Genomic DNA, 26,860 nt, shown 5'->3' on the forward strand with positions numbered 1-26,860 from the left:
AGTTCACAGCTAACATCATACTCAATGGTGAAAAGCTGAAAATTGTCCTTTAAGAAAACCCTAAATACTCCACCAAAAAACCATTAGAACTAATAAAAAAGATTCAGTGAAGTCTCAGGATACAAAATTAACACACAGAAACCAGTTTCATTTTTTTAAAAGATTTTATTTATTTATTCATAGAGTCAGAGAGAGAGAGAGGCAGAGACACAGGCAGAAGGAGAAGCAGGCATCATACAGAGAGCCCGATGTGGGATTCGATCCAGGGTCCCCAGGATCACGCCCTGGGCGGCAGGCGGCGCTAAACCACTGCACCACCGGGGCTGCCCAGAAACCAGTTTCATTGTTATACACGAATAATGGGCTATCAGAAAGACAAAATAAGAGGCACCTGGGTGGCTCAGTCAGCTAAGCATCCAACTGTTGATTTCAGCTCAGGTCATGGTTTCAGGAACGAGCCCTATGTTGGGCTCCCTGCTCAGTGGGGAGTTTTCTTGAGATTCCCCCTCACTCCCTCCCTCTGCCCCTATCCCTACTCATATTTGCGCTCTCTCTAAAAAAATAAAGAGAGAGGGAGAGAAATTAAGAAAACAATCTCCTTTACAATTGCATCAAAAAGAAAAGCCTAGAAACAAATTTAACCAAGGAGGTATAAAAGACCTGTACTGTGAAAACTGTAAGATATTGGTGAAAGACATTTAATGACACAAATGGAAAGATACTTTGTGTTCATAGATCAGAAAAATTCAAATTATAAAGAATGTCCATACTACTCAAAGCAATCTACAGATTCAAGCAATCTTTATCAAAATTCCAGTTGAAATATTTTTTAAAAAATATAGAACAATCCTAAAATTTGTATGGAACTATAAAAAAAGACCTTTATTAGCCAGAGCAATATTGAGAAAGAACAAAAGCTGAAATTCATTACACTCCCTGGTTTCAACCCATATTACAAATAATGGTATAGTAATAAAAATAGTACAGTATTGGCATTAAAAATAGACACACAGATCAATGGAACAGAAGAACCCAAAAATAAGCCACACATAATTCATCAATTAATGTATGACAAAGGAGCCAAGAATATGCAGTGAATATGCAGCCAAGAAGACACTCCAGTAGTGCTGGGAAAATGAGAGCCACATGCAAAAGAATGAAAGTGGACTCCTATCTTATAGGATTTACAAAATTAACTTGAATTAAAGACTTAATGGAAGAACTAAGACCATAAAACTCCTAGAAGAAAACATAGGCAATAAGCTCATTGCCATTGGTTTTGGTAATAATTTTTTTGGAATGAATACCAAAAGCAAAGGCAACAAAGATAAAAATAAATGGGACTACATCAAACTAAAAGCTATTGCGTAGCAAAGGAAACCACTCACCAAATGAAAAGGCAAGAATGGGAGAAAATATTTGCAAAACATATATCTGATAAGGGGCTAATATCTAAAATATATAAATAACATGTACAACTTAGTAGCAAAAAAAAAAAAAAGTCTGATTAAAAAGTGGCCAAAGGGCCCAAGTAGACATTTTTCCAAATAAGACATCCAGATGGCCAACAGACACATGGAAAGATGCTCAACATCATTAATCATCAGGGAAATGCAAATCAAAACCACAATGAGATAGATACCACCTCACACCTGCAGAATGGCTATTATCAAAAAGGAAAGAAATGACTGATGTCAAAGACATGGAGAAAAAGGAACCCCTGTGCACCACTGATGGGAATGTAAATTGGTGCAGCCACCATGGAAAACAATATGGAGGTTCCTCAAAAAATTAAAAACAGAACTACCATAATCCAGCACTTCCATTTCTGGGTATTTATCTGGAAAAAATGAAAACATTAATTTGAAAACGTATCTGAACTCCCATGTTCATTGCTGCATTATTCATAATAGCCAAGACAGGGAAACAACCTACGTGTCCACCAGTGGATAAATGGGTAGTGAAAACATGGATACACACACACACACACACACACACACACACACACAAATACACACACCCATACCCAGAGTGGAATATTATCCTGCCATAAAAAATAATGAAATCTTGCCATTTGTGACAATATCAATGGACCTTGAGAGTATTATGCTAAGTGAAGTAAATCAGACACAGAAAGATACCATATGTTGTCACTTATATGTGGAATTAAAAAAAACAAGCAACCAAGTTCATACAGAGAATACATCCTGAAACCAATATTACACTGTATGTTAACTAACTAGAATTTATTTATTTTTATTTTACTTTTTTTAGATTTTATTCATTCATCTGACAGCACAAGCAGGGGAGTGGCAGGCAGAGAGAGAGAGAAGAAGGACGCCCCCTGCTGAGCAGGGAGCCATCCAGGTGCCCCAACTAACTGAATTTAAATAAAAACTTGAAACATAAAAAAAGGGGCACCTGGGTGGCTCAACCGGTCGAGCATCTGCCTTTGGCTCAGGTCATGATCCCAAGATCCTGGGATGGAGTGAGTCCCACATGGGGCTTCCTGCTCAGTGGGAAGCCTGCTTCTCCTTCTCTGCTTCTGCTCTCTCCGCTATCTCAGTCTCTCTCCCTCTTTCAAATAAATAAAATATTTTTTAAAAAACATTAAAAAAAAGTGGTAGTTGTCAGAGGTGGGGTGGGAGTGAGTAGATGTAAAGGGTGAAGGGAGTTAAAATGGAAAAATTTCCAATCGTTAAATAATAAGTCATAGGGATATAATGAGAGAAAATCTTAAAAGTTCTCATCCTAAGGGAAAAAAATTGTGAACAGTATGACAGTGGTTAACTAAACTCATTCATGTTGATCATTTTGGCATATATACAAATATCAAATCATTTTGTACACCTGATACATGTATTTTTCTCAAGTATACCTCCATTGAAAAAAGAAAGAGAGCGCACCTGGGTTGGCTCAGTGTGTTAAGCATCTGCCTTCAGCTTGGGTGTTGATCCCAGGGTCCCGGGATCGAGCCCAGTTTTGGGCTCCCTGCTCAGCAGGGAGTCTACCTCTCCCTCTCCTTCTGCCTCTCCTCCCAGCTTGTGCTCTGTCTCAAATAAATAAAATCTTTTAAAAAAATGAATTAAAAAAACCCAACTGGTGGTACCCAGGACTCTCTGAGTAGCAGTAATTCTGGAAAATTCAAACTTCAGTGCTCACAAGGCTTGGGAATGAAGGAGTCAATGTGTGGAAGTGCCCATCAAGACAGAGTTAAATGGGTCTTAACAGACACCTGGGCAGATCAAGCACTCACACTGATGACTTTCCTGTAGAATCCTGGGTGGTCTGCCTAATAAGCAGGGTTCTCCATGCCCCAGAGGCAGGTGCTCTAAGAATTCAGTTCAGTAATGAGCAAAAGAATAATAGGTTGTGCTTACTGCCCTCAGTTAGGGACAGGTGGGCAGCAGGGTGCTGGAAGAAAAGTCAACTGTTGGATATTAGATTACGGTGTGGACTAAAACACTAATATTGTAGATTATTCGCTATTCTGGTGATCAAGGAATGGAATCAAAGCCCACTCCTGTCTTAGCATGGCAACCAGTAAGCTGCTGTGTCATTTTTATTAAATTATTATTAATTTGTTCATTTATCATTAAAGACATTTTTAACATTAAAAAAAATATTGCAGGGGAAATTTCAGTTTACTCCATTCAGTGCAGTTTGATAGCCCACTTCTCCACTTGAGGGGAGGCAAGTGCAATGACTTCTGATGCCCATGTCATTTAGAAATTGTGCAAAGAGCCTTGACTTAGAGGCATAGTGAACACTTTTGATGGTTATAATTAAATAGACCTTGAACAATGTGATCTGACATTACAGACTTCTCTTGGGTATAAACAGTAAAGATTGCAGAATGTAACAAATTCAGATTAATATTATATAGCCAAATGGCATTTTTAAAAAGATTTATTTATTTTAGAGAGAGAAAGTGCACACAAGTTGGGGGAGGGGCAGTGGAAGAAGAAGAGAATCCCAAGCAGACTCCACTATCAGCGCAGGGCCCGATACAGCACTCAATCCCAGGACCCTGAGATCACCATCTGAGCCAAAACCAAGAGCTGGACATTCAAATGAGCCACCCAGGTGCCCCACAAATGGTATCTCCGTATTTTAAGTTCTTCATATCAGTCTTTTCAGACCTGATGTTTTCTCCAAATGCATATAAAATATAATATTCACCCCACGATAAAAGCTCAGAGGCAAAAAGTTGTACATCAAAGTCCCATTATTCATTTGTTACTTCAAACATATGAGCTCTCACTCTGTGCCAGGCCCTATGTTGCAATGGTAAGTAAAAACATACTTCTCTGCACTGGTGGAGACGAGGGTCTAGAAATAGCATCACTATTAAACAGAAGCTAAGGTAAGTGCTCTGAGAACACATGGCAGTAGGAGGTGACCTGAGGAAATGAACACTAAATTGATATCTGAAGGACTAGGAGCCAAGAAGGAAGAAGAGTGTGAAGAGTGTGTTGTGTGCGACACTGCAGGCAGCAGAAGAATGGCAAGTACTGCGCATGGGAAGAAAGAAGTATCTAGATGAATGGAATTGTAGAGCTGGGAGCCAGATCACAGCTGTGCAGGCCATGTAAAGAAGTTTTACTTTGATTCTAAGGATTTTTGGAAAAGTTTTAAGGAGAATGTGATAATTTATTTTTCAAAGAGACCATCATGTATTTTTACATACCCACCAGAATGGCTAAAATGAAAAAGATGGAAAATCTGTCATTGGTGAGGATGTGGAGCAACTGGAACTCTCCTGCATTGCAGAAGGATTTGGATATTTCTGACTGGAATGCATATATGTGTTCACCGTAAGACAGAACAATACTGGTTCTAATACCCTCAAACTGGAAACTACTTAAATGATCAATACTAGCAAGGATAATTAAATCATAGTGTGCCCATTCTATACAATGATGAGAATGAACATTGTTCACTTATATGCAAGAATATGGATATATTTCACAAATATAATAGTGAAGAATCCAGACACAGAAGAGTAAATATGATAATTCCATTCATATGGAATGGAATTCCATCATACAGTTTATATAGTACAGTTTACATCATACAATTAGATAATAAAGTACAAAACAAGGGCAAAACTAATCTAGGGTTAGGGGTGGAAGCCACTCCCCTTGGTGGTGGGGAGGGGGAAGTATTAGTGACCAGAAGGGGGCAACAGAAGGGCTGTCTGGAGTCCAGTAATGTTGATTTTTCATCATTCAACTTATGCAAATGCATTGATATATACACCTATACTGAGTGCTCTTTCTTGCATGTATGCTTTTAGTAAAAAATTAAAATTGAAAAGATTAACCATCCTGGAGTGCCTGGCTAGCTCAGTGAGAAGAGCATGTGACCCTTGGTCATGAATTTGAGCCCCACATTGGGTGTAGAAGTTACTTAAAAATAATTAATTTTTTAAAAAAGAAAAAAAGGTAAGTCATCCCGACTGCCAGATTATTCAGGATGTAAATGTGGATATACAGTCGAGCAAATAGAAGACTACTGTAATCTTTAAGGCAAGGAAATGCCTGCCAGTTTGGACGTGATGAGTTCTGGTGGAGGAGACAAATAAGTATCCACTTACTTGTGGTGTGAGGTATTTTTGCAAAGTGAAAAAAAAAAAAGGCAAGAAAGACTGATACTGGATACAAGAAATAGGCAGCTGAGTACAAATTAGAGGGAAGGGAACATAGAATGAGAGAAATTCTGTCGGACCTTAATGCTTGAACGCTTCCTCTTTGAGCTCTTTTTTTTTTTTTTTGAGCAACATGGGAAATACTTCCTTTCTCCTGAATCCAAACATGCCATATGATCTATGTGAAACAGTATTTATATGATCGATTACTCCTGTTCACTTGCTTTTAGCTTTAGAACTGATTTATGGATAAAGCCAGAAAGCTTTTCAGGAGGCTGTTTAAATCAAGAAATAGAATTAGGGGCACCTGGGTGGCACAGTTGGTTGGGTGTCCAGCTGTTGGTTTCAGCTAAGGTCATGATCTCAGGGTTGTGAGATCCAGTCCATGTCAGGCTCTGTGCTCAGTATGGAATCTGCCTGGGAATCTCGCTCCCTCTCCCTCTGCAGTTCCCTCCCTCTCTCTTTCTCACTCTCTCAAATAAATAGATCTTTTTAAAAAATAGAATTTGAAAAGAAATTAACTAAAAAATTTTAAAAAGAAATAGAATTTGATTATTTATAATAAAGTACAACCAGAAACAAAGTGTGTATGTATACATATTATTTACATATACACATATATGGATAGGCACACATATACACCATGCAGATTAGAAGAAGTTCAAGATGATATAAGATATATAAGATATAACAACTTTGTTGTTTTAATACAGGGGAACTGAGGAATCAAAAAGTTAATGGTTGCATCTGGGACCAAAGGGATAGAATGCTCTCATATTAATTGAAAAGCTTCTATACTGGCATATGCATATATTTATATAATTTACATTTTATTTTTAAAGATTTTATGTATTATTTATATGACAGAGAGAGAGAGCACAAGCAGGCAGAGCAGCAGGCAGAGGGAGAGGATGAGGTAGAAGCAGGCTCCCCACCAAGCAGAAAGCCTGTGGCCCCATCCCAGGACCCCAGGATCATGACTTGAGCAGAAGGCAGACACTTAACTGATTGAGACACCCAGGCGTGCCAAGTATTTATATAATTTAAAAACTAGTTTAATTTAAGGATAATCAGAGGGGCTCTTGACATGTTCCCCAGGATCAATGGAAAATCTGCCAACACAGTTTACTCAGCAGAGGGGCCTTTTAGTTTATGCTAATAAAGGGCCAATGGTCAAAGCCATCTGGGTTAGGCCACTCACTATACATTATTTCCTTTATGCTTCAGAGCATCCCTGCAGAGCAGGTATGCTCTCCACTTTACAGATGAGGAAACTGAGGTTCAAAGAAGTTGGGATGTGCCCATTATAATAAGCTCAGGGTAGCCTTAATAAGCCTCTCCCCCTGTCCTGTCTTATCTTGTCCACCCACAGTATCCTGCAGATTTAAGACTGTTTATGGTAGGTGTGTTAAGAGGAAGGAATATTCTAGAAAAACAAGTTTACCACTGATAGGCATTATCTATCCACAGGCTAATTGGGAGTGTCATATTCTGCAAGTGAATAGCTTATCCTATCATTCCTGAGAAAGCAGTAGCAGCCAGGGGTGGTAGGGGTGAATATGCACAGCAGGAAGTGTAACTACTATTACTACTACTACTACTACTTATCTATTTATTTTTTATATTTTATTTATTCATTCATGATAGACACAGAGAGAGAGAGGCAGAGACAGGCAGCGGGAGAAGCAGGCTCCATGCAGGGAGCCTGATGCAGAACTTGATCCCAGGACCCCAGGATCATGCTCTGGGCCCAAGGCAGGCACTAAGCCCCTGAGCCACCCAGGGATCCCTGTGTAACTACTTTTATTTTATTTTTTTTTGTAACTACTTTTAAATGCAAAACAGCAGGTGTCTTTTGCTAGAAGGAGGGGGAGAGTAGGGGAGAAAATCTCTCAATCTCACACAGAATTTCTCCAGAAGAAAGAGACATTAGCCACAGACACTATCCCTGAGGGCGCAGGTTGGGAAACAGGGTAACTGGGGGATTTTAGATGAGTGGGATTTTTCTCTTGTATTTTTGGCACTTAAAAAGCTTTGGGCAGCCCAGGTGGCTCAGCAGTTTAGCTCCACCTTCAGCCCAGGGTGTGATCCTGGAGACCCAGGATTGAGTCCCACGTCGGGCTCCCGGCATGGAGCCTGCTTCATTCTCTCTAAGTAAATCTTTTTTTTTAAAAAAAAAGCTTTAATTTTTTTCTTCTGAATTTTATCAAATGCTTTTTTTTTTTTTGCATTAATTGCTGTGATCACTAATTTTTCTTCTACCCAGCCCGTTAACATGGTGGATTATACTGATCCATTTTCAAATATTAAACTAGACTTGTGTCCCTGGAAAAAACCCTGCATGGTCAGGGTAATTATTTTTTATATTGCTGAATTCTATTTGCTAATATTTTAAGGGCATTTACTTCTATGTTTATGAGGGATACTAGTCTATAGTTTTGTCTCTTGGTACTACTATTGCCTGTCTTTTTTTTTTTTAAGATTTATTTATTTTAGAGAGAGAGAAAGCAAACACGGAGTGGGGGTGCAGAGGGAGAGAAAGAGACAATCTTAGGCAGACTCTGCTGAGTGCGGAGCCCAACAGGGGGGTTGATCTCATGACCCTGAGATCAGGACCTGAAGGGAAATCAAGTGTCGGATACTTAACCGCCTGCGCCACCCAGGTGCCCCTGTTGCCTGGCTTTTATATCAGGTATTACTGGCCTCGAAATGGGTTGTAAACTATTCTGTCATTTATTTTCTGGAAGAAACTGTTCAGAATTGACTTCAGTGTTTGGTAGGATTCTTCAGTGAGATCATCTGGACTGGGATATTTCTTTTTTGACAGTTTAAAAACTATGAATTCAATTACTTTAGTACCTACAAGGCTATTGAAATGACCTCTTAAAATGAATGCGCTGTCTTGCTTTGCCTTTTCAATGTACTAGGGGAAGTGGTCAAACTGATTTCTGTGGAGGTGTTTCTAATACTCCCTCATCATCCTGTAAGGTCTTCAGGGCCTGTAGTGATGGCCCGGGTCTCAGTCTGTTTGTGCTGCTGTAACAAAATGCTACAGACAAGCGTATACACTCCAGAAATTTCTCCCTCGCAGTTTGGAGACAGGAAATCTCTGATGACAGTGCAGTGCAGGCAGATCTGATGTGGTGGCTGGAGACAAGCCCCTTCCCAGTTCACAGCCAGTGTCTTCTGGCTGTATACTCCTCAAGTGGTGGACGCAGTGAGGGATCCATCTGGAGGCTCTTTTAGAAGAGCATTTTAGCTCATCCGTGAATGAGCTCTTAGCCTAATCACCTCCCCAAGATCCTAAGACCATCCCTGTTGGGGGGTAAGATTCAACATATGAATTTTGGGGGGACACATACAGACCATAGCACTTCTGTTTCATTCTCATTAATTGTGTGGTAATATCATCTCTTCATCAGTCTTGCTAGGGGTCTGTTTCAAAGAACCAGCTTTTTGTTTTGCTGATTTTTTTCTATTGTTTTTTACTTTTTATTTTCATTGATTTCTACTATTATTTTTAGTATATTCTTACTTTTCCTTATTTTGCTTTTTTCTGGTTTCATCTAGGTCAGAGTTTAAGATTATTGAGACTTTCCTTATTTGTTTTAAAGTTTATTTGTTTTATTTAAGTACTGTCTACACCCAACATGAGTGCTCATATAAGCTTGAACTCAGGTGCTTTACTGACTGAGCCAAAAAGACACCCCAAGACATTCCTTATTTTAATGTAATCATTTAGTGCCACAAATTTCCCTTTTAGCACTGCTTTACTACATCCAACATATTTTAATTTTTTAAAAAGATTTTATTTATTTAATTAATTTTATTTATTTATTTGATATATAGAGAGAGCATAAGCAGGGAGAGCAGGTGGCAGAGGGAGAAGCAGGCTCCCTGCTGAGCAGAGAGCCCAATGTGGGACTCAGTCCCAGGGCCCTGGGATCATGACCTGAGCTGAAGGTAGATGCTTAACCTCCTGAGCCACCCAAGTGCCCTATTTTGATATGTTCTAGCTTTTTTTCATTTAGTTTAACTGTTAAAAAATTTCCCTTGGGGTGCTGTTTTCTAGTGTGGCTGCACCAGTTTGCATTCTCATAGTGGTTTTAAGTTTTATATACTTGCTGATTTTCTGTCTGGTTGTTCCATCAATTGTTGAGAGTAGAATACTAATGTGTCCAACTATAATTGTGGATTTTCCGGTTCTAACAGTTTTTGCTTCACATAATTTGCAACTCTGTTATTTGGTATATATATGTTAAAGATGGCATTGTCTTCTTTTTAAAAATATTTTATTTATTTATTTGAGAGAGGGAGGAGAGCATGAACTGGGGGAGGGGCAGAGAGAGAAGCAGACTCCCTGCAGACCCTGAGATCATGGCCTGAGCTGAAGGCAGACGCTTAACCAACTGAACCACCCAGACACTCCTCTATTTTCTATTTTAAAATTTATATCTGCTTTATTTTTTGTTATTTATTCCTTTCTGTTAACTTTGGGCTTGGTTTTTTTCCTTTATAGCTCTAGAAGTGTAAAGTTAGATTGTTTTAGATCTAGTCGTATAGTTGGGTCATGGTTTTTTATCCATTTAGCACCTCAATGTCTTTTGATTGGGGAATTTAATCCATTTACATTTAGAGTGATTATTGACAGGGAAGGACTTATTGCTATTTTTTAAGCTAAGGAAGTTCGCTTACAGCAGATATAAGAGGATGACATGATAGTACTCAGACTTGTTTGTTCTCACCCCTTTTCTTCCACTTCTACTAGGCTGCTAGGGAGTGTCCTATGATTCAGAAGTATGTTTGTGTGAGTGCGTGTGTATGTGTGTATATTCCACATCTTGGGCATTGCTCCCTACCAAAACCCAGGGACTTAATGGAATTTGAACTGAAATGTTAATAAGAAATTAAAAAATTCAAGCCACTTGTCTGTTAAAATTAGGATAGGCCATGACCTGAGAAATCTGGATATTCTCCTCTTCCCCAGGGCCCAGAATCTTCCCCTGAGATCTGTTCCAACAATAAGAACTCTTTTCCTCCCCCTTTTCTCTCTGAGTTTGGTGATGTGAAACTGAAGGAGCTGGTCAGGCTGCCTTGACAAGGTTGCTTGATACCATAGGTAAGGAGAACTTGGGGAGTTTAGGATTCCTGATTGCAGAAACTCCTCACCTGCTCCTTCAGCCAAAAAAAGCAGCTTCTCATGTAAGATCCTAGCATGGCCAGGGAACTGCTGGCATTCTCTGGAAAAGGGCTGCACTCCTTGGGACCTGAGCACCACAGTTGTAGGGATCATTACTCACATAACAGTTTCTGTGCCTGACTCTCTCAGATTTGGGCTGGCTTGTTCACATCTTACTTTATTCCAAAAGAGGATTGGAAGTGGCTTCTCCTGGCTAAGCCTTGTGCAAGATGCTGTTGGTAGAAGAAAGAGGAAAGATCCTGACTCTGTCTTCCGGGAATTGATAGTCTAAATCACAATCCTAGACTACCCCTAAAATTACTACTTAGGAAAGCTTCCTTGGCTAATAGTGCAACTACTAAAAAAAAATCAAGGCTAGAGATAAGACTAAAAAACCAACAGACAATTTAAAATGCAATTAAAACAAATATTTAGCTAACCCAAAAAGAAGATGGGAAAGGAGGAGCAGAGAATAGAAAGCAAAAGGGAGAAAATACCCAACTGCATCATATTACACTAAATATAAATGTCTAAACATTTTGATTAAAAGAGAATTTATCAGACTGGATAAAAGCAAGACAGCCTTTATATACAAAAACATAGATTAATTGAAAGAAAATGATATGTCCTGCAAAAATAAGCATAAAAAGAATGATCTTAATATCAGATAAAGTAGACTTCAGGACAAAGTTTTGAATCAATGATAAGAAGAACATTTAATAATGATAAAAATGTCAAGTCTTCCAGAAGATACAGTAATTATAAATTTGTATGCACTCAAATCAGAGGATAAGATGTTAGTGAGGATAAGAAAAGTCTGAGCCATAGGAGGCTACTCTGAACTGGATATGAGGTTTAAGTCCCAAAACCTTGTTCAGGATTTGTGGGTTTCCATGTGTGCATGGAGTTGTTCTACTTATAAAGTTTTAGGAATGGTCTAATGAGTTTGGTGAATCTCAACATTCTAACTTGAGACAATTAGAAGAAATGAATAAACCAGGGTCTCCAGTTTGGGAGCAAAATATGGGCCAGGTTACTTTTAGGTATGCCACAGAACACTGGCCTTCAGACTGTGAGCCCCTATCTCAGCTTCTCACTGTCAGCCTGGTAAGCCTCACAGAGACAGTTGATTGGAACAGGTCTACCCTCTTTAGTGGGGGCCATGACGCTCTGGTCCTGCTTCCCATTCAGCCTCATATCCTTTCCTTCCTCACTCTGAAATCCAGACATGGCTTCTGTCAATCTAAGAATATGTGCTGTTTTCTCCATAAAAAAGGCTTGTAAGCCCTTCTCTACTGTACTCTTGCTACCGCTTCAAGACTGGCTCAGCAGCTGAGAGTTAAACAGAATGACAGCTAAATGAAGAAGGTGAATCTTGGGGATCCCTGGGTGGCTCAGTGGTTTGGTGCCTGCCTTTGGCCCAGGGCGCGATCCTGGAGTCCCAGGATTGAGTCCCATGTCGGGCTCCCTGCATGGAGCCTGCTTTTCCTCTGCCTGTGTCTCCTGCCTCTCTCTTTCTCTCTCTATGTCTATCATGAGTAAATAAATAAATTTTAAAAATCTAGTTCATTAAAAAAAAAAAAGAAGGTGAATCTTGAGGATCAAGGAAATGAGTTAATAATTGACCACACAGGGGATCCCTGGGTGGCTCAGCAGTTTAGTGCCTGCCTTTGGCCCAGGGCGCGATCCTGGAGTCCCGGGATCAAGTCCCATGTTGGGCTCCCGGCATGGAGCCTGCTTCTCCCTCCTCCTGTGTCTCTGCCTCTCTCTCTCTCTCTCTCTCTGTCTAAAATAAATAAATAAATAAATAAATAAATAAATAAATAAATAAATAAACAAGTAAATAAATAAATAAATCTTAAAAAAAAAAATTGACCACACAATTTAGGCTGAGTGGGGAGGAGAAAGGGACATCAAATGGGAATTGACAATGATAAGATGGTATGCTTAAAGGGACCCATTTAGATTCAATTTTGGTTGCAGCTGGGTGACACAAAGAGTGACCGGGAAAGACAAGAGATGCTGGTCAGACCGTGGGGTGTGACACTGAGACATAAACAACACACATTCTATTTCACATTGTTATTTTCCAAAGTGTTCAATATCTCATTTTAAAATGGATGAAATAGTCATCTAAATGTTACCAAGTCTTGTTACTCCTATTTTCCCTCTTGTGTCCCAGTTGAGTAGTGGTTTGATAACAAGATTGTTTCATATCATCAAGAGCAGCTTTCCACCAGTTGAGTAACTTGTATACTTGCATTCCGAAAGGACAGTGACTCACTAGACACCTGATGGCCTTGGCCTCCTATGCAACATCACTGAGCTTTGATAAATCAGGATGAAAGATAAAACTCTATAGCAATGAAGACAGTAATGGGGATTTCCTTTTTGGCTATATTCCTTATTCTTTAATATAATAAATTCCTAAAATTCTTCTTGGATAGCTTCTAGGACAAATGAGTTGCATAAGATTTTTAAAAGCTCCCCAAAACTGTCTCTGATGTTAAAAAGGAAATCAGAAAACAAAGCAAGTTTCAAAATCAACAGAACTTGCTGATGACACATCCTACAAGTTAAAAACTGGTGTATGAGAAAGGATCCTTAACCTCCTCTGATCAAATTTCATGATGCTATAGATCCTTCCAGGTCCTACTCTGTGTTCTTTTGAATCTGGAATTCCCCTTGTTTGAAAATATCTAATGACTTTTTTTTTTTTAATCTAATGACTTTTCAAATAAACATGATTAGTTTTCCTTTTCAAATAGCCATCTGCATTTTGTTTAAGTGTGTGTACAAGGCCTCACTTCCCTTGGGGATCATCGAGTGACTCCTAGACAGGGCAGTGTGTGCACACAATTGCCTCTTGTCTGAAGGACAACCTCGGAAACTGCAGTGTTGGGAACTGAGGTGCAGTGATCACCTGGCTTTGGCCTGGTGGTCACTTCCCTCATTCCTATATGCTTGCAGATCTCTAGTAAAACATAAAAGCCATACTTCACAATTCTGAATCTACAGAGTCCTTCCCCCAACTATAGTTGCCTCTTCTGATCTCTGTAGGCTGGGGTAGGAGTCCCTGCTGGGGACCCCAGAGTAGCCTGTTTGTGGCTCTGTCACAGGCAATACTCTCTGAGTCTCTCATAATAAGGTGAGCTGCCTTGTGATGGGGAATGGGCTACTCCTGGGCTGCTGCCTGACTCAGCATGAGGCCTATAGAGGAGAGATGTGCAGGCATCACCTGACACACTCATGGCCTACCATCCTACATCCTCCAAGAGCTGCCATCATATGCAAGCTACTGCACATCTGCTCTGTCAGAACTGCTGCAGTAGACATGTACTTACAACAAAACCTGCACTCTAACCTGCCCTGAGCTTGACCTGAGGGTTGAGAGGCATTGCTATTACTGTCCATCATCAGAGTGCCTAGTGCTCCTGGAGTACAGTACCCCTGAAACAAGGATCCAGACCACTTCTCTGAAATTTCAGAATGAGGATAAACTTGGTCTCTCCTGTTGAACTGTCTTTTTATTCCCCAGTGCCGAGAATAGTGGCTGGTTTGTGAGAGTCTGGAGGTGATAGTAATGAGATGGGTGTGGAATAGATGTAATCTGGGTCATTTCCTTTTTGTCTTGGCTCTTAGACATCTTCAAAGCTAAGTTTAGATTCCAACTGTCATTGTTTCCCTGTTTTTTCTGCTAATAATTCTTCCTGGTTTTTATTTTGGCTCTTATCTTGGCATTTTGGCTTTATTATACTTATCTTTCATTCTAAGTCCTGTTTCTAGAAGTAGCTTGTATAAGTACAAGGGACATGATGGAGAAGATTTTCAGTCACCAGTATCCCTGCTGGGGAAAACACCCTGTATTGTTAGACGTTCCCTGACAAGTTACCAGTGGAGCCTGCACTACTGAGGAGATAGCAGCAGGGCAGGAGGCAGAGAGCTAGTGGGAGGCCCTGCTCAGTGCAACTCCTCCTGGGGCCCCTCCATCCGGATTCAAGATTTCTTGTAAATGCTGATGAAGAGCTGGGAGTCTAAGTCTAGGTTATCTCAGGGTAGGGCAGAGAGAACCTTTGAGCAGCAGAAAGGAGGGGTTAAAGGAAATAATAAAGTACCAGGGCTCCTAAATTTCCCATCTCTGAAAGGTTGGGGGTCAAGGGGCAAAGGGTGGTGAGGATAAAGGGAGAGTATCTTCAGTACAGGTTCTGTTAATTATAAAACTGTATCTGAACTAATTTGGGAGTAAAGACAGCACTACAAAATAGTAGAGGGAAACAATTTAGTTAGAGAGTTTGAAGATTTATTTTATTTTTTAAAACAAGTCTTTTCTTTTTTTTTTTTAAGATTTATTTATTTATTTATTTATTTATTTATTTATTTATTTATTGAGAGAAGAGCGAGCACGCACATATGCAAGTTGTGGGGAGGGGCAGAGGGATAGAAACCCCAAACAGACTCCCTGCTGAGTGTGGAGACCACCTCAGGGCTTGATCCCACAACCCATGAGACCATGACCTCAGCGAAAACAAACTGTCCAATGCTCAACCAAGGAAACACCCAGGTGCACCTAGTCAGAGTTTGGATACAGGTAGGTTCCTGACTAATCTCTGAAATCTGACTTCAAACTCTTAACAAAAAAAAGTTCCAGAGCTGTCCAGGGCCCAGTTGTACTTGTGCCTAAGACAGAAAGTATCCAGAGGAAATGTACAAATTAGGAAAATTGGTGGGGTCAGTACCTCAAACCCAAATGGAGCTTTAATGGTGTTATAAAATTCTGGCTCCCACAGAGAGAGAAAGATTCAAGACAACAGAGAAAGCCAGCTTAAGAAAAAGTCTGTTGTGTGTCTCAGGGCAGCAGAAAGACCAGAGCCCATGGAGGCCAAAAAATCTGGGGCCTCCAAACAGTTGTGTGACTTTGGGCAAGTTTAATTGCTCTGAGCCTCAGGGTCTTCACTGATAAAATGGAGATGTCCAGAGTCGTACATCACAGGGCTGTGGATGGAATAAAATGAGACAATGTATCTAGTGGGCATAGTAGCACAGTTCATGTGGTCTTGCCCAAAGGATGGGGATTCCATCCTTCCTCCAGGCTCACACTGAGCAGGGAGCCTAATGTAGGTCTCGATCTCAGGACCCTGGGTCATGAACTGAGGAGATGCTTAACCCACTGAGCCACCCAGGCACCCCAGGATCTTTTAATATATTTTAATTCTTCTTCCCCCATAGATAGATATAAGCAGGTATGGAATGAAATTTGACACAAGGATGGCCTCAATCTTTTGTCTCGATTTTATCATTGTAACATGCTAAGTTTCACTCTCCCTGAGATAATGAACATGAATGGAGTAGTAAGGACATGGGTTTCTACGACAGGTTCACATCCTAAAATGAAAGCAGTAACATTTAGATAATCTACCTCCCAAATTAGCCCAACTAGCAGACCTCTGAAACCAAGAATGATGATACCTTTACAGAAAGGAAAACCAAACAGATTCTTGCTGTGGTGGGAGAGTTCTTTCATCTCTAAAAGGTGAATAATGTCACCAAAAACTCAGACTCACCAAGGCTTGCAGTTTAGGACAGTGAACGGAGAGCTGGATGAGTGTGCTGTCGGTTATCTGGAGAGAAACATGCTGTGTCAGTGTGGCTTCCACACCAGAACTTAATACCTAATTTTGGTTTCTCCTGAACATGAGAATCAAAAGGTGTAAAACAGAATTAAAAACTCATCTCAAGTACACTCAGGCTGGGACCTCCTCTCTTCACCAACAATTTCAATTTCTATAGACACAAAGCTGTGCTTTAGTCTCTCCTCTGGTGGCCCAAGGACAGAGAACAAAGAGGGAGTCCCCCAGGATTCTCCTCTGTAGTCACCTCATCACTGTACTTACAAACCTATTTCTCCCTTCAATTCTGTGAAATACATATTTTTTTAATGTTTGGCAAAAAATGGAGCCACCCTGACTTCTAAACTGTAGCTCTGGTGGCTAAGAATAGCCCAAAGTTCATGCATCCCACTGCCATGGCCCTCATGGGTTCCCAATTCCTAACCCACACACTGGGGTGAGGAGGGTTCAGACAACAGCCAGCTGGGGTCTCTGGCTGTGCCTGTTTGTCTCTCAGGACTGAGGGGCAGCCCTGCAGGGCTTGTCAGGTGGGTACTTACCAGGATGCATTCTTCAAGATCCATCTTCTCCAGGTCATGGCAATTCTGGAAAAGTCCGTAAGACATCCCCCACCATGTGGTCAGTGGTCAGGGCAACACTGGTGGCTTGCCCTATCTGAGTACTGGCCCCGAATCCTTGTTCTCTTCCATTAAGGAGTGTGACCCAGTGAGCCAGCACTTCTGAGAAGGTTCCTTTTGAATCATATTCACTTTGAAAATGGGAATGTGGCCACCCTGGGCTTCATTTCCTTTTCTCACCTGGAAAGGTAGAGGCACCTTCCCAGTGGCTTATGGGTATCATCCTCTAAATTTAGCCATAGAATAGGCTTGGGAAGGCATGGGGTAGAGTGCTCAAGCACAGTGTGGACAGGTGAGGGTTAGGGTAGGAGGAAGATTATATCACCATCCCCATGGGTTCCCAGCAACAGGCCAGAGAGACCCCCATGATGGTTAGTGTCTAAAGGGTGATGTGGAAGGAGCAGAGGCACAGCACAATTCAGTTAGGGGAAGCTACTGACAGGCTGCATCAGGGTTTGTATGAGGAAGGGCATGTCCTGCCAGGGAAGAAGTTCCTCTCATTGTGGTCCCACCTGACCAAGTGAGAGTGCTCTAGACCTGCTCCAGAACCCCCTAGAGGACCACTTTCCCTTTTTGGGGAAAATGGGAAAATGTACCCTGAGCAATCTACTTCATATCTGTCCTTTCTGAAGGTACACACATTTTTGCACATTCCAAACCACAGCAAGTTATTTTGAAATGGGGGATGTAAATTATAGTTTGGTTCTGTTTTTTGAAACCTCTGCCTTACCCGAGCTAAAAGTGTAAAGCCTGCATCAGTCAAATGGGAACATCGGGCAGCCTCCAAAATCCTGGGATATAGGGTGCATGGGAGGAAAAGGTAGTGACTGATTAACAATAGAAACACATATTTTAAGATGCACACAATTGAGTTTATTCTGCTCTCTGACACATGTTTGCTTCTGGAACAGCCCTGAGGACTGTAAATGCAAATGCTGTCCTACTGGATAGATGAGGGGAAGCAGGCTTAGGGAGAAATGTGGCCTGCCTTAAGTCCCAAGGTTCCAGCTCAAATTCAGGTAGTGAACCCAGGAATCTTACCATAATATCAGGACATTGCTGCTGCTATTACTTTTAAATATTACTCCAATATTTGTTTTTTAAACACAATTAAAATGAACTTTTACTCAACAAAGTTATCTTGATATATAAACTGCATTTAGTGAAATTCCCAGTTACCCTAATAGAAACTTTAAAAATTTGCAGCAAGAGAATGAGAATGAGTTAATTCTCAATGCCCATGCTTAATGGGGATGGAGTAATAAATAACATTTTAAAGTTAAGTATGCCCTTGTAGCAGTAATTTTAACCACATTTCTGACCAGTTTTGATCACCCATATTCCTTCTACAATTCAGAAATATCAAAATTGTCTAGAATTGTCCCTAATGCAATAGTAAGAAAAATGGGCAAAAGACACCAACAGACAATCCTTAAAAGATATAAAACTGGTGTAAGCATGAGAAACGGATCAGTTTCACTGATGAGTAAACAACAAAATAAGTATCTTTTTTTTTTCAATATGTATCTTTTTTTTAGCCTTTTGTACAGGGGTTAAGTCTCAAGTTCAAACACTACTTTTACTTCCTACTCATTATATGGCCCAAGATACATTATGTGATTTTCTTTGAGTCCCAATCTCTCCTCTGCAAAACAAGTGAGAATAATAGTGCATATCTCCTATAGATGTGGTAAGGATTAACTGAGATAATGCTTATAAAAGTGCCCAACACAGAGCCTGGAATATAAATGAGTTCAACTGATGTTAATTATGATTATTACCTTGTTGCCATTATTAAAGTTTTAATATTCATAATATTACTGGAGAAAATCAATTTTTATTTGTTACAACAGAACTTCTTTCTCCTGGGGAAGGTGATAAATAAGGTTACTGTGATTCCCTCCCCCCTTCTGTCCATTTAGCATCTGGTGTAGGGGAGAATCTGGTGACATTTGGACGTAAGGTTGTCATTCTGACACTATCAGATCACTCTGATGTCAAAGTTATAACAAGATGAGGCAAATCAAGTGGGCACATGTGTAAAGTCCACCAAGAAATTACAGTTCAGGTTCCTTGATGGTGGACAGTTTGGTACCCTCCTGTATACCCCTAAATAACCTGGATTACATATTGTTCCACCACAACCCATCTAGCAAAAGCCAGCAATAACACAATCCCACTGCCACCTCCATCACTACCTATCCACCTGCTGGCAAACCTCTCCCTTCCTGCAGGAAGACTTCCTGGTCAGTCCTGCCAAGCTCTGAGCTACAAAGCAAAAGCATGGTGCACTCACTGAAGTCTCGGGCAGTTCAAAGCCAGGGCTGTGAGAGAGGCGTCTGTGAGGTTACTGCAGCCAGAAAGGCAGAGGGCCTGAAGCCGACGGCAGCCCCTGCATATCTGCACCACACCTTCATCTGTAATGCGCTAGGGAAAGCCAAAATAGGAAAGAACATCAGAAGGCACCAACAATACTGAAATGAGAGCAGCAGAAAAATGGAATCTACTGCTGATCTGTTAAGTTGCCAAATACTAGCATTTTATCCTAACAGTTTAAATAAAACAAAATGAAGTACAGAGTTGACATGTATTTGTTACCTCTGTACAGCTTTAAAATATTCTAGCATTACCAATAGAGAATGACATTTTTAAAAAAGATTTCTTTATTTTAGAGAGAGTGTGTGTGTGTGTGTGCGCGCAAGCAGGAGGACAGGCAAAGGGAAGGGTGAAAGAGAATCTTCAAGCAGACTCTCTACTGAATGTGGAGCTGAACGTGGGATTCAATCTCAAGAGCCCAAGATCATGACCTAAACTGAAATCAAGAGTCAGATGCTCAATCAACTGAGCAACCCAGGTGCCTCCCAGGAATGAAATTTAAAAATTCCATTCCCCTCTCCAGCATTCATTTGATTTTTTTTTTCAGGAAGAATTAATAAACTTATGTTAAAGACCAGATTAAATAAAGAGCTCATAAGATTTGCCTAGTTAAAAAAAAAAAGGTTAAGAAACAAAACAAAACAAAACAAACAAAAAAAAGATTTGCCTAGTTAAGTGATATAATAATTTTTGGTTGAATTTCTACAGATTAATGTTTTAAATATCTACCATATAAACCACATATGTATATATTTATAAATATCTCCTCAAATGTTTTAGAAAATAGCATATGAAATAAATCACTAAATTATTGATAAATAACTTGCATATTTATTTTTTTAAGATTTATTTATCCATTTTAAAGACAGAGAGTGTGAGGAAGGAGGGTTAGAGGGGGAGAATCTTAAAGCAGACCTGCAGAAGGCCCAATCTTACAACTTGTGAGATCACGACCCATGACATCACAACCTGAGCCAAAACAAAGAGTTGGATGCTTAACTGACTGAGCTACCCAGACATCCCTGGCTTGCACACTTATATTCTACTTTAAGCCATCTGCCGGTTCCCTCCTTCATGTAATGCAAGATCCTAATATTGCACAGTGCCCATAAAGTCATTATTTGTCCAGAAGACAGTTTCTGTTCTATCTCCCACCATCAAGGATTCTAAAGACTTAAATGATTCATTTACTGAATACCAACTGCAAGGAATTTCTTTTATATTTCTCAAAATTTATGCTCCCTTTGAGAAACCCAGGAGAATGTAGTAAGCGCTCTTCAAGAATCAACACTGACAATGGCCATAAGGATGGAACAAGTGTTTTTCACATGCTAATGCCAAAATGAAAATTGCATCTTGCTCTTGCTTTATTTTTAAAAGCATTTTCACATCTATCATTTCATTTTATCCACTGAGATATGAGAGGTGTCATTATCCCCAGTTTATAAGTTAAAAAAAAAAAAAGACATTAAGAACTTACCATGAATTTGTTCAGGTTACTGACTAGTTCACAGCATTCCTGATATCTTAAAATAAATCGCAATGTCAATCTATATTATTTTTAGGGGAAAATGTTAGTGGCTTTGTATTGGCCATTTTGTTTAGACTGTTATTCTTTCATCTTGTGGCAAACTAACAGATCATATGAGGACATAGAATAAGAAAAAAAAAGGGTGTGGCGACCATCCCACCTGCCTGGGTACTTCAAAGTGGGCCTACAGCAGACTCAGGGAGCTTGGGACAGGAGGATGCTCCCAGGTAAAGCACGTTACTTACTGAGCAGGACTGTAAGTTGAGGCTCACAAGTTCATGGCAGTAATTCTGAATGTGTTTCAGAGCTTCATCTTCTAACTGAGTGGACAGAGAGGGATGGAACCAGGTGAGGGAATAGTGAAGAACCAAAAAAAAATGCAACAGCAAGTTCTCTAATGAAGTGCCCACACCTCCTGTTAGATAAACACACCTCAATAGACCCCTCGGTACCTGTGTGCAGCCCCTTAGGAGTAGAGCTTTTAGGCCTCGACAACCTCGCACCAGTGCCTCAATGCCATCCTTTGTGATTTGGTCACACCAAGAGAGATTCAGGTACTCCAGGTTTCGGCAGCCCTCACTGAAAGAATAAGAAACAAGACCATACATGTGCAATCTATCCTACAGGTAGTGTATTACCAAGTTTGAGTTTGGTAAATCAAAAAAAAAATTAAGGGGAGAGAAAACCTCTGTGACCTGAGTCACCTATTTCTTATTCCAATGGGATCATTAGAAAGGTTTTTAGACACACCAGGATACTCATAGGCTTAAGTGTTTCATCTGACAACAGGTACTCTTACCTGATCCCCTTTAAGGAGCTGTTTGTAATGGACACACAGGAGGTCAGATCTAGATGTTTCAGCTTGGAACAGAATCTGCTAAGGCTATAACACGTGCTGGAAAAAAGCAGACACACTAAAGGTATTTTCAACCATGTTTCTCTCCCCTCACTCCTCCTGTGGCCAATTAGTTACCAAACTAATTCTCATTCCTTACCTGTCAGTGATTTTGGTGCACCCATTGAGGTTTAAATGTTCAATGTTTCGGCAGTTCTGTGCAAAGGTCCTAAAAAGAAAAAACATTTAAAAACTCGCAGTCAGCCGCTAGAGGGCATGTGTTACCATTCACATTTAGAACAGAGCTCAAACTTTTAAATTTTATTTTACTGTGGAAAGAAGACTTAACATGAGATTCACTCCCAACAAATTTAAAGTGTACAATATGTTATTGTTGACTAAGGTACTGGTGCTCCTCAAATTTTAATGTGACATGAAACAGCTGGGGTTTTTGTCACAGTGCAGATTCTAATGGTATACCTTGACAAACTGATGGTCTCATTTCTAAGAAATTCCCAAGTGATGCCAGTGCTGCTACTTTGGGAACTATACTTTGAGAAGCAAAGCCCAAGACCCACTACATATCAGTCATAATTCTCCTTCAACCCACACCTTGGTGAACATCTGAGAATGGAGGCATGGCTCTTTGTTCTTTCTTCTCTATAGAAAAATCAGTTGGAAGCAAAGGGATTGAATCTTTTTTATACTGTGCCATGCTGTCATTTGGTTATTCAAGGGTCTTCCTGAAGAAATTATCTTTGGCCATTGACAGGATCAGTAGTTGATTGGTATGAATAATCATCCACTTACTGGTGAGGATACTGAGTTATGAAGGGCAACTTCCTCAATGATTTGTGGGTTGGTAGAAAGGCCAAAAGTGGAAAATTAAATATCTCTTATTCACTACTTATTCCTTAACATGTTCAATAAGGACTGGCAAGTCATCCACATTTTCCTGAAATACTGTTTCAATGTATTTATAGTGTTGAGACCTGATTCTTCCATGCAGTACCCAAATGTCTCCAAAACCTGGCTTCAAACCAGATGTCACTCTTATCTGCTCCTTGAGCAGTTGGTGCTATGGAACTAACCTGGAGCCTTGTGGAATCCCTGAGTTGAAGATATGGAGCCAAAATCTGACCAAGGTGATTTAGAGTTATCAGAGAAGAGTACTGGGGCACAGAGAAATTCAGAGGGTTCCCCTCAAGAATTCAGTAGAGTACTAATCAGAGCATGCATCCTGGGTAACTATCCAAAGCCAGGGAGAGAATCATCAAAAAGCACAGAAGGAACAACAGCCAGAGCTCACCCAGAGCCAAAAGTGTCAATTCCCATAAGCCAATAGTGAAAAATGTCTTAATTTGTGGGGCACTGGGTAGAGCACTGAAAAGTATACAGGTGTACAATTAGTCCTCAACTAAACATGCCTTTGGTCCAACTTAACAACTTAAAAAAAGAAAAAAGATCTTAAAGGAAGTATGTCCAAATAACGATGTCCAGAGTAAAATTCAAGAATATTTATAGGAATACAAAAATATTCTGCACTTAAAATAAAATTCACAATGTCTGGCACTGAGCAAAAAAACTGGTATGCATTCAAAGAAGGAAAATACATCCTTTTTTTTCTTTCTTCTCCTTTTTCTCCTTCTTGATTGCCTAAGAAAAATCAAAGTTGACCCAAAACTGATACATATATTAGAAATAGTAGACAAAGATATTATATGTTATTATAACTATGTTCTATAGAATATAGTTCTATGGAGCTACATAAAGATTAAACATTATGTTTACTAAATGTGTTATGTAGAGACATCAAGGCTATTTTTAGAGATCCAAATTAAACTTTCAGAAAATGGCTAAAATAAATATTTTCTGGATGGGAGTCATAGAAGATTAGACATTATGGTAGAAAAGATTGGAGAATTTGAAGACATGGCAATAGAAACTATCCAAAATGAAACATGGAAAGAAAATGAAGGGGGGGGATCCCTGGGTGGCGCAGCGGTTTGGCGCCTGCCTTTGGCCCAGGGCGCGATCCTGGGGACCCGGGATCGAATCCCACGTCAGGCTCCCAGTGCATGGAGCCTGCTTCTCCCTCTGCCTGTGTCTCTGCGCCTCTCTCTCTCTCTCTCTGTGACTATCATAAATAAATAAAAAAAAAAATTTAAAAAAAAAAAAAAAAAGAAAATGAAGGGGGAAAAAAAAGAACAGAGCATGAGCTGTGGGATAGCTTCAAGTAATCAAATATACAAGTGGGAGTTCTCAAGGAACAGGAGATTGGGCAGGGGTGGGGTAGGATATCTGAAGAAGTAATGGCCAAAATTTTTCCAAAGTTTATGAAAGCTATAAACCTATAAATCCAATAAACTTGTGTTTATCCAAGGGATAGAAGGCAGGTTTAACATTCAAAAATCAACCAGTGTAATTCAGCATGCTAACTAAATTAAAAAAACAACAACAACAACATACAATCATCCAAAAGAAAAGATGCAGGAAAAGCATTGACAAGGACGCCTGGGTGGCTCAGCAGTTGAGCTTCCACCTTTGGCTCAGGGCATGATCCCGGGTCCAGGAATCAAGTCCTGCATCAGGCTCCCTGAAGGAACCTGTTTCTCCTTCTTCCTATGTCTCTGCCTTTCTGTCTCTCATGAATAAATAAATAAGATCTTTAAAAAAAAAAAAAAAGCCTTTAACAATATCTAACACTCATTCTCAATTTAAAAAAAACAAACAAACAACCCTCCACAAACTAGAAATACAAGAAAATTTTCCCAATTTGATGCCTATCAACAACAACAAAAATCTATAGCTAACATCATATTTGGATGCTCTCCCCTTAAGCCTAAGAACTGGCTAGGATGTCTATTCACCATTTCTATTTAACCATTTCTATTCAACACTGTAGTAGAGATTCTAGTCAGTGCAATAAATTAAGAATAAGAAAAGGCACTAATTGAAAAGAAAGAAGAAGAGCTATTTTTACTTATAGGTGACATGATTCCGCTGAAAATCCAAAGTAATTTAAAAAACCTACTAAAACCAAGTCTACCAAGGTTGGAGGATAAAAGATCAATGTACAAAAATCAATAATATTTCTGTTTACTAACAATGAACAATCAAAAATTGAAATAAAAAATATCACTTATAATAACATTTCATAACATTTAGGGATAAATATGACAAAAGAGGTGCACAATTATACTACTGATAACTGTAAAATATACTGAGAGAAATTTTAACACATCGAAATATATAGAGAGATACTATGTTCATGAGTTGGGAGACTTGATATTGTTGTCAATTCTCCCTAAATTGATCTATGGATTCAATATCATCCTAAATCAAGATCCTAGCAAGATTTTTGTAGAAATTGACAAGCTGATTCTATAATTTATCTGAAAATGCCTGGGGTGCCTGGGTGGCTCAACTGGTTAAAGCTTCTGCCTTCAGCTCAGGTCACAATCCCAGGATTCTGAGATGGAGCCAGGCATGAGGGCTCCCTGCTCAGCGGGAAAACTGCTTCTCCCTCTCCCTCTGCTGCTCCCCCCTGCTGTGCTCTCTTGCTCTGTTAAATAAATAAATAAAATCTTTTAAAAATTTTTAAAAAAAGAAATGCAATGGATCTAGAATAGCCATAACAACTTTGGAAAGAAGAATGAAGTTGGAGGACTTATACTAGTTGATTTCAAAACTTATAAAGCTGCACTTAATCAAGACAATGTGGTTAAGTATAAAGACAGACAAATAGAGCAATGAAAAATATAGAGAGTACAAAAACAGTTCTACAATTATTTGGACAACTGATTTTCATCAAAGACGCAAAAGCAATTCAGTGGAGAAAGAGTGCTTATTTCAACATACAGTGCTAGAACAATCATACATCATATGCAAAAAAATGAATTTCAATCTATACCTCATACCATATATAAAAATCAACTCAAAATGGATGATCATAAATCTAAACTACAAAACTTCTAGAAACACAGGAGACAATCATTATGACTCTATGTTAGTCAAAGATCTCACACATCACCAAAAGCATGATCTCACACATCACCAAAAGCACTTCATTAAAATGAAAAACTTCTCTTCAAAAGACAGTTAAGAGAATAAAAGGATGAGCCACAGACTGCAAGAAAACATTTACAAAACATAAGTCTGATCAAGGACCTGTATGCAGAATCTCACTCTCAAAATTCTATGGTAAGATAAAAACCAATCCAATAAAAAAACAGGCAACTCCCCCACAATTGAACAGACATTTCAGCAAAGAAAATATGTGGATAGCAAAAGTACATAAAAAGATACTCAACAGCATTAATCATTAGAAACACAAATTAAAACCCCAATGAGATACTACTACACGTATCTATTAGAAAAGCTAAAATAAAAAAGACTGACCTACCAAGTGTTGACAAGGATGTGGAAGAACTAGAAGTACCATAAACTTCTGGTGGGAATATATAGTGATATAATCCTTTTGGGTAAAAGCTTGAAAAATTTAAAAAATTAAACACACACCTAGCCATTCCACTCCTAGGTATTTGCCCAAGAGAAATGAAAATGTATGACATACAAAATCTTGTACACAAATGTTCATAGCACTTTTATATTTAGTGGCTGCAAACTGGCAAGAATCCAAAGGAGAAATGAATAATTTTGTAGTATAACCATAAAATGGATTCAGCAATAAAAAAGAATGAACTAGGGGACGCCTCAGTAGCTCAGTGGTTGAGCGTCCGTCTGCCTTTGGTTCAGGTCATGGTCCCGGAGTCCTGAGATCGAATCCCACATCGGGCTCTGGCATGGAACCTGCTTCTCGCTCTGCCTCTCTCTCTCTCTCTCTCTCTCTCTCTCTGTCTGTCTCTCATGCATAAATAAAATCTTAAGAAAAAAAAAAGAATGAACTATTGATACACACAACAACATGGATGGATCTCAAAACAATTATACAAGTGAAAGAGGCCAGGCAAAAAGGAGTACAGTGTGTGTTTGTGTGTGTGTGTGTGTATAATTATATATAGATTTTTAAAAAATTAAATTAA

The 26,860-nt window shown here is 39.5% G+C and overlaps 1 protein-coding gene across 6 annotated transcripts in view; it reads right to left on the reverse strand.

The window, feature by feature from the left end:
• The window catches only part of FBXL2 (F-box and leucine rich repeat protein 2), a 108,327-nt gene that overhangs the window by 6,378 nt on the left and 75,089 nt on the right, over positions 1-26,860 (reverse strand). For 4 of the 6 annotated variants that reach the window (XM_041733773.1, XM_041733772.1, XM_041733770.1 and 1 more), the window contains 8 exons: positions 21,976-22,044; positions 21,780-21,875; positions 21,433-21,559; positions 21,226-21,300; positions 19,370-19,500; positions 17,804-17,864; positions 16,996-17,040; positions 16,391-16,447 (listed from right to left, as the gene is read on the reverse strand). In XM_041733773.1, the coding sequence (XP_041589707.1) occupies positions 16,391-16,447; positions 16,996-17,040; positions 17,804-17,864; positions 19,370-19,500; positions 21,226-21,300; positions 21,433-21,559; positions 21,780-21,875; positions 21,976-22,044 (661 nt within the window). Of the gene's footprint in view, positions 1-16,390; positions 16,448-16,995; positions 17,041-17,803; positions 17,865-19,369; positions 19,501-21,225; positions 21,301-21,432; positions 21,560-21,779; positions 21,895-21,975; positions 22,045-26,860 lie in introns of all 6 variants that reach the window. The other 2 variants (XM_041733775.1, XM_041733774.1) reach the window with 2 other exon arrangements.

This window comes from Vulpes lagopus, chromosome 19, assembly GCF_018345385.1.
Source record: "Vulpes lagopus strain Blue_001 chromosome 19, ASM1834538v1, whole genome shotgun sequence".
Lineage (NCBI taxonomy): Eukaryota > Metazoa > Chordata > Mammalia > Carnivora > Canidae > Vulpes > Vulpes lagopus.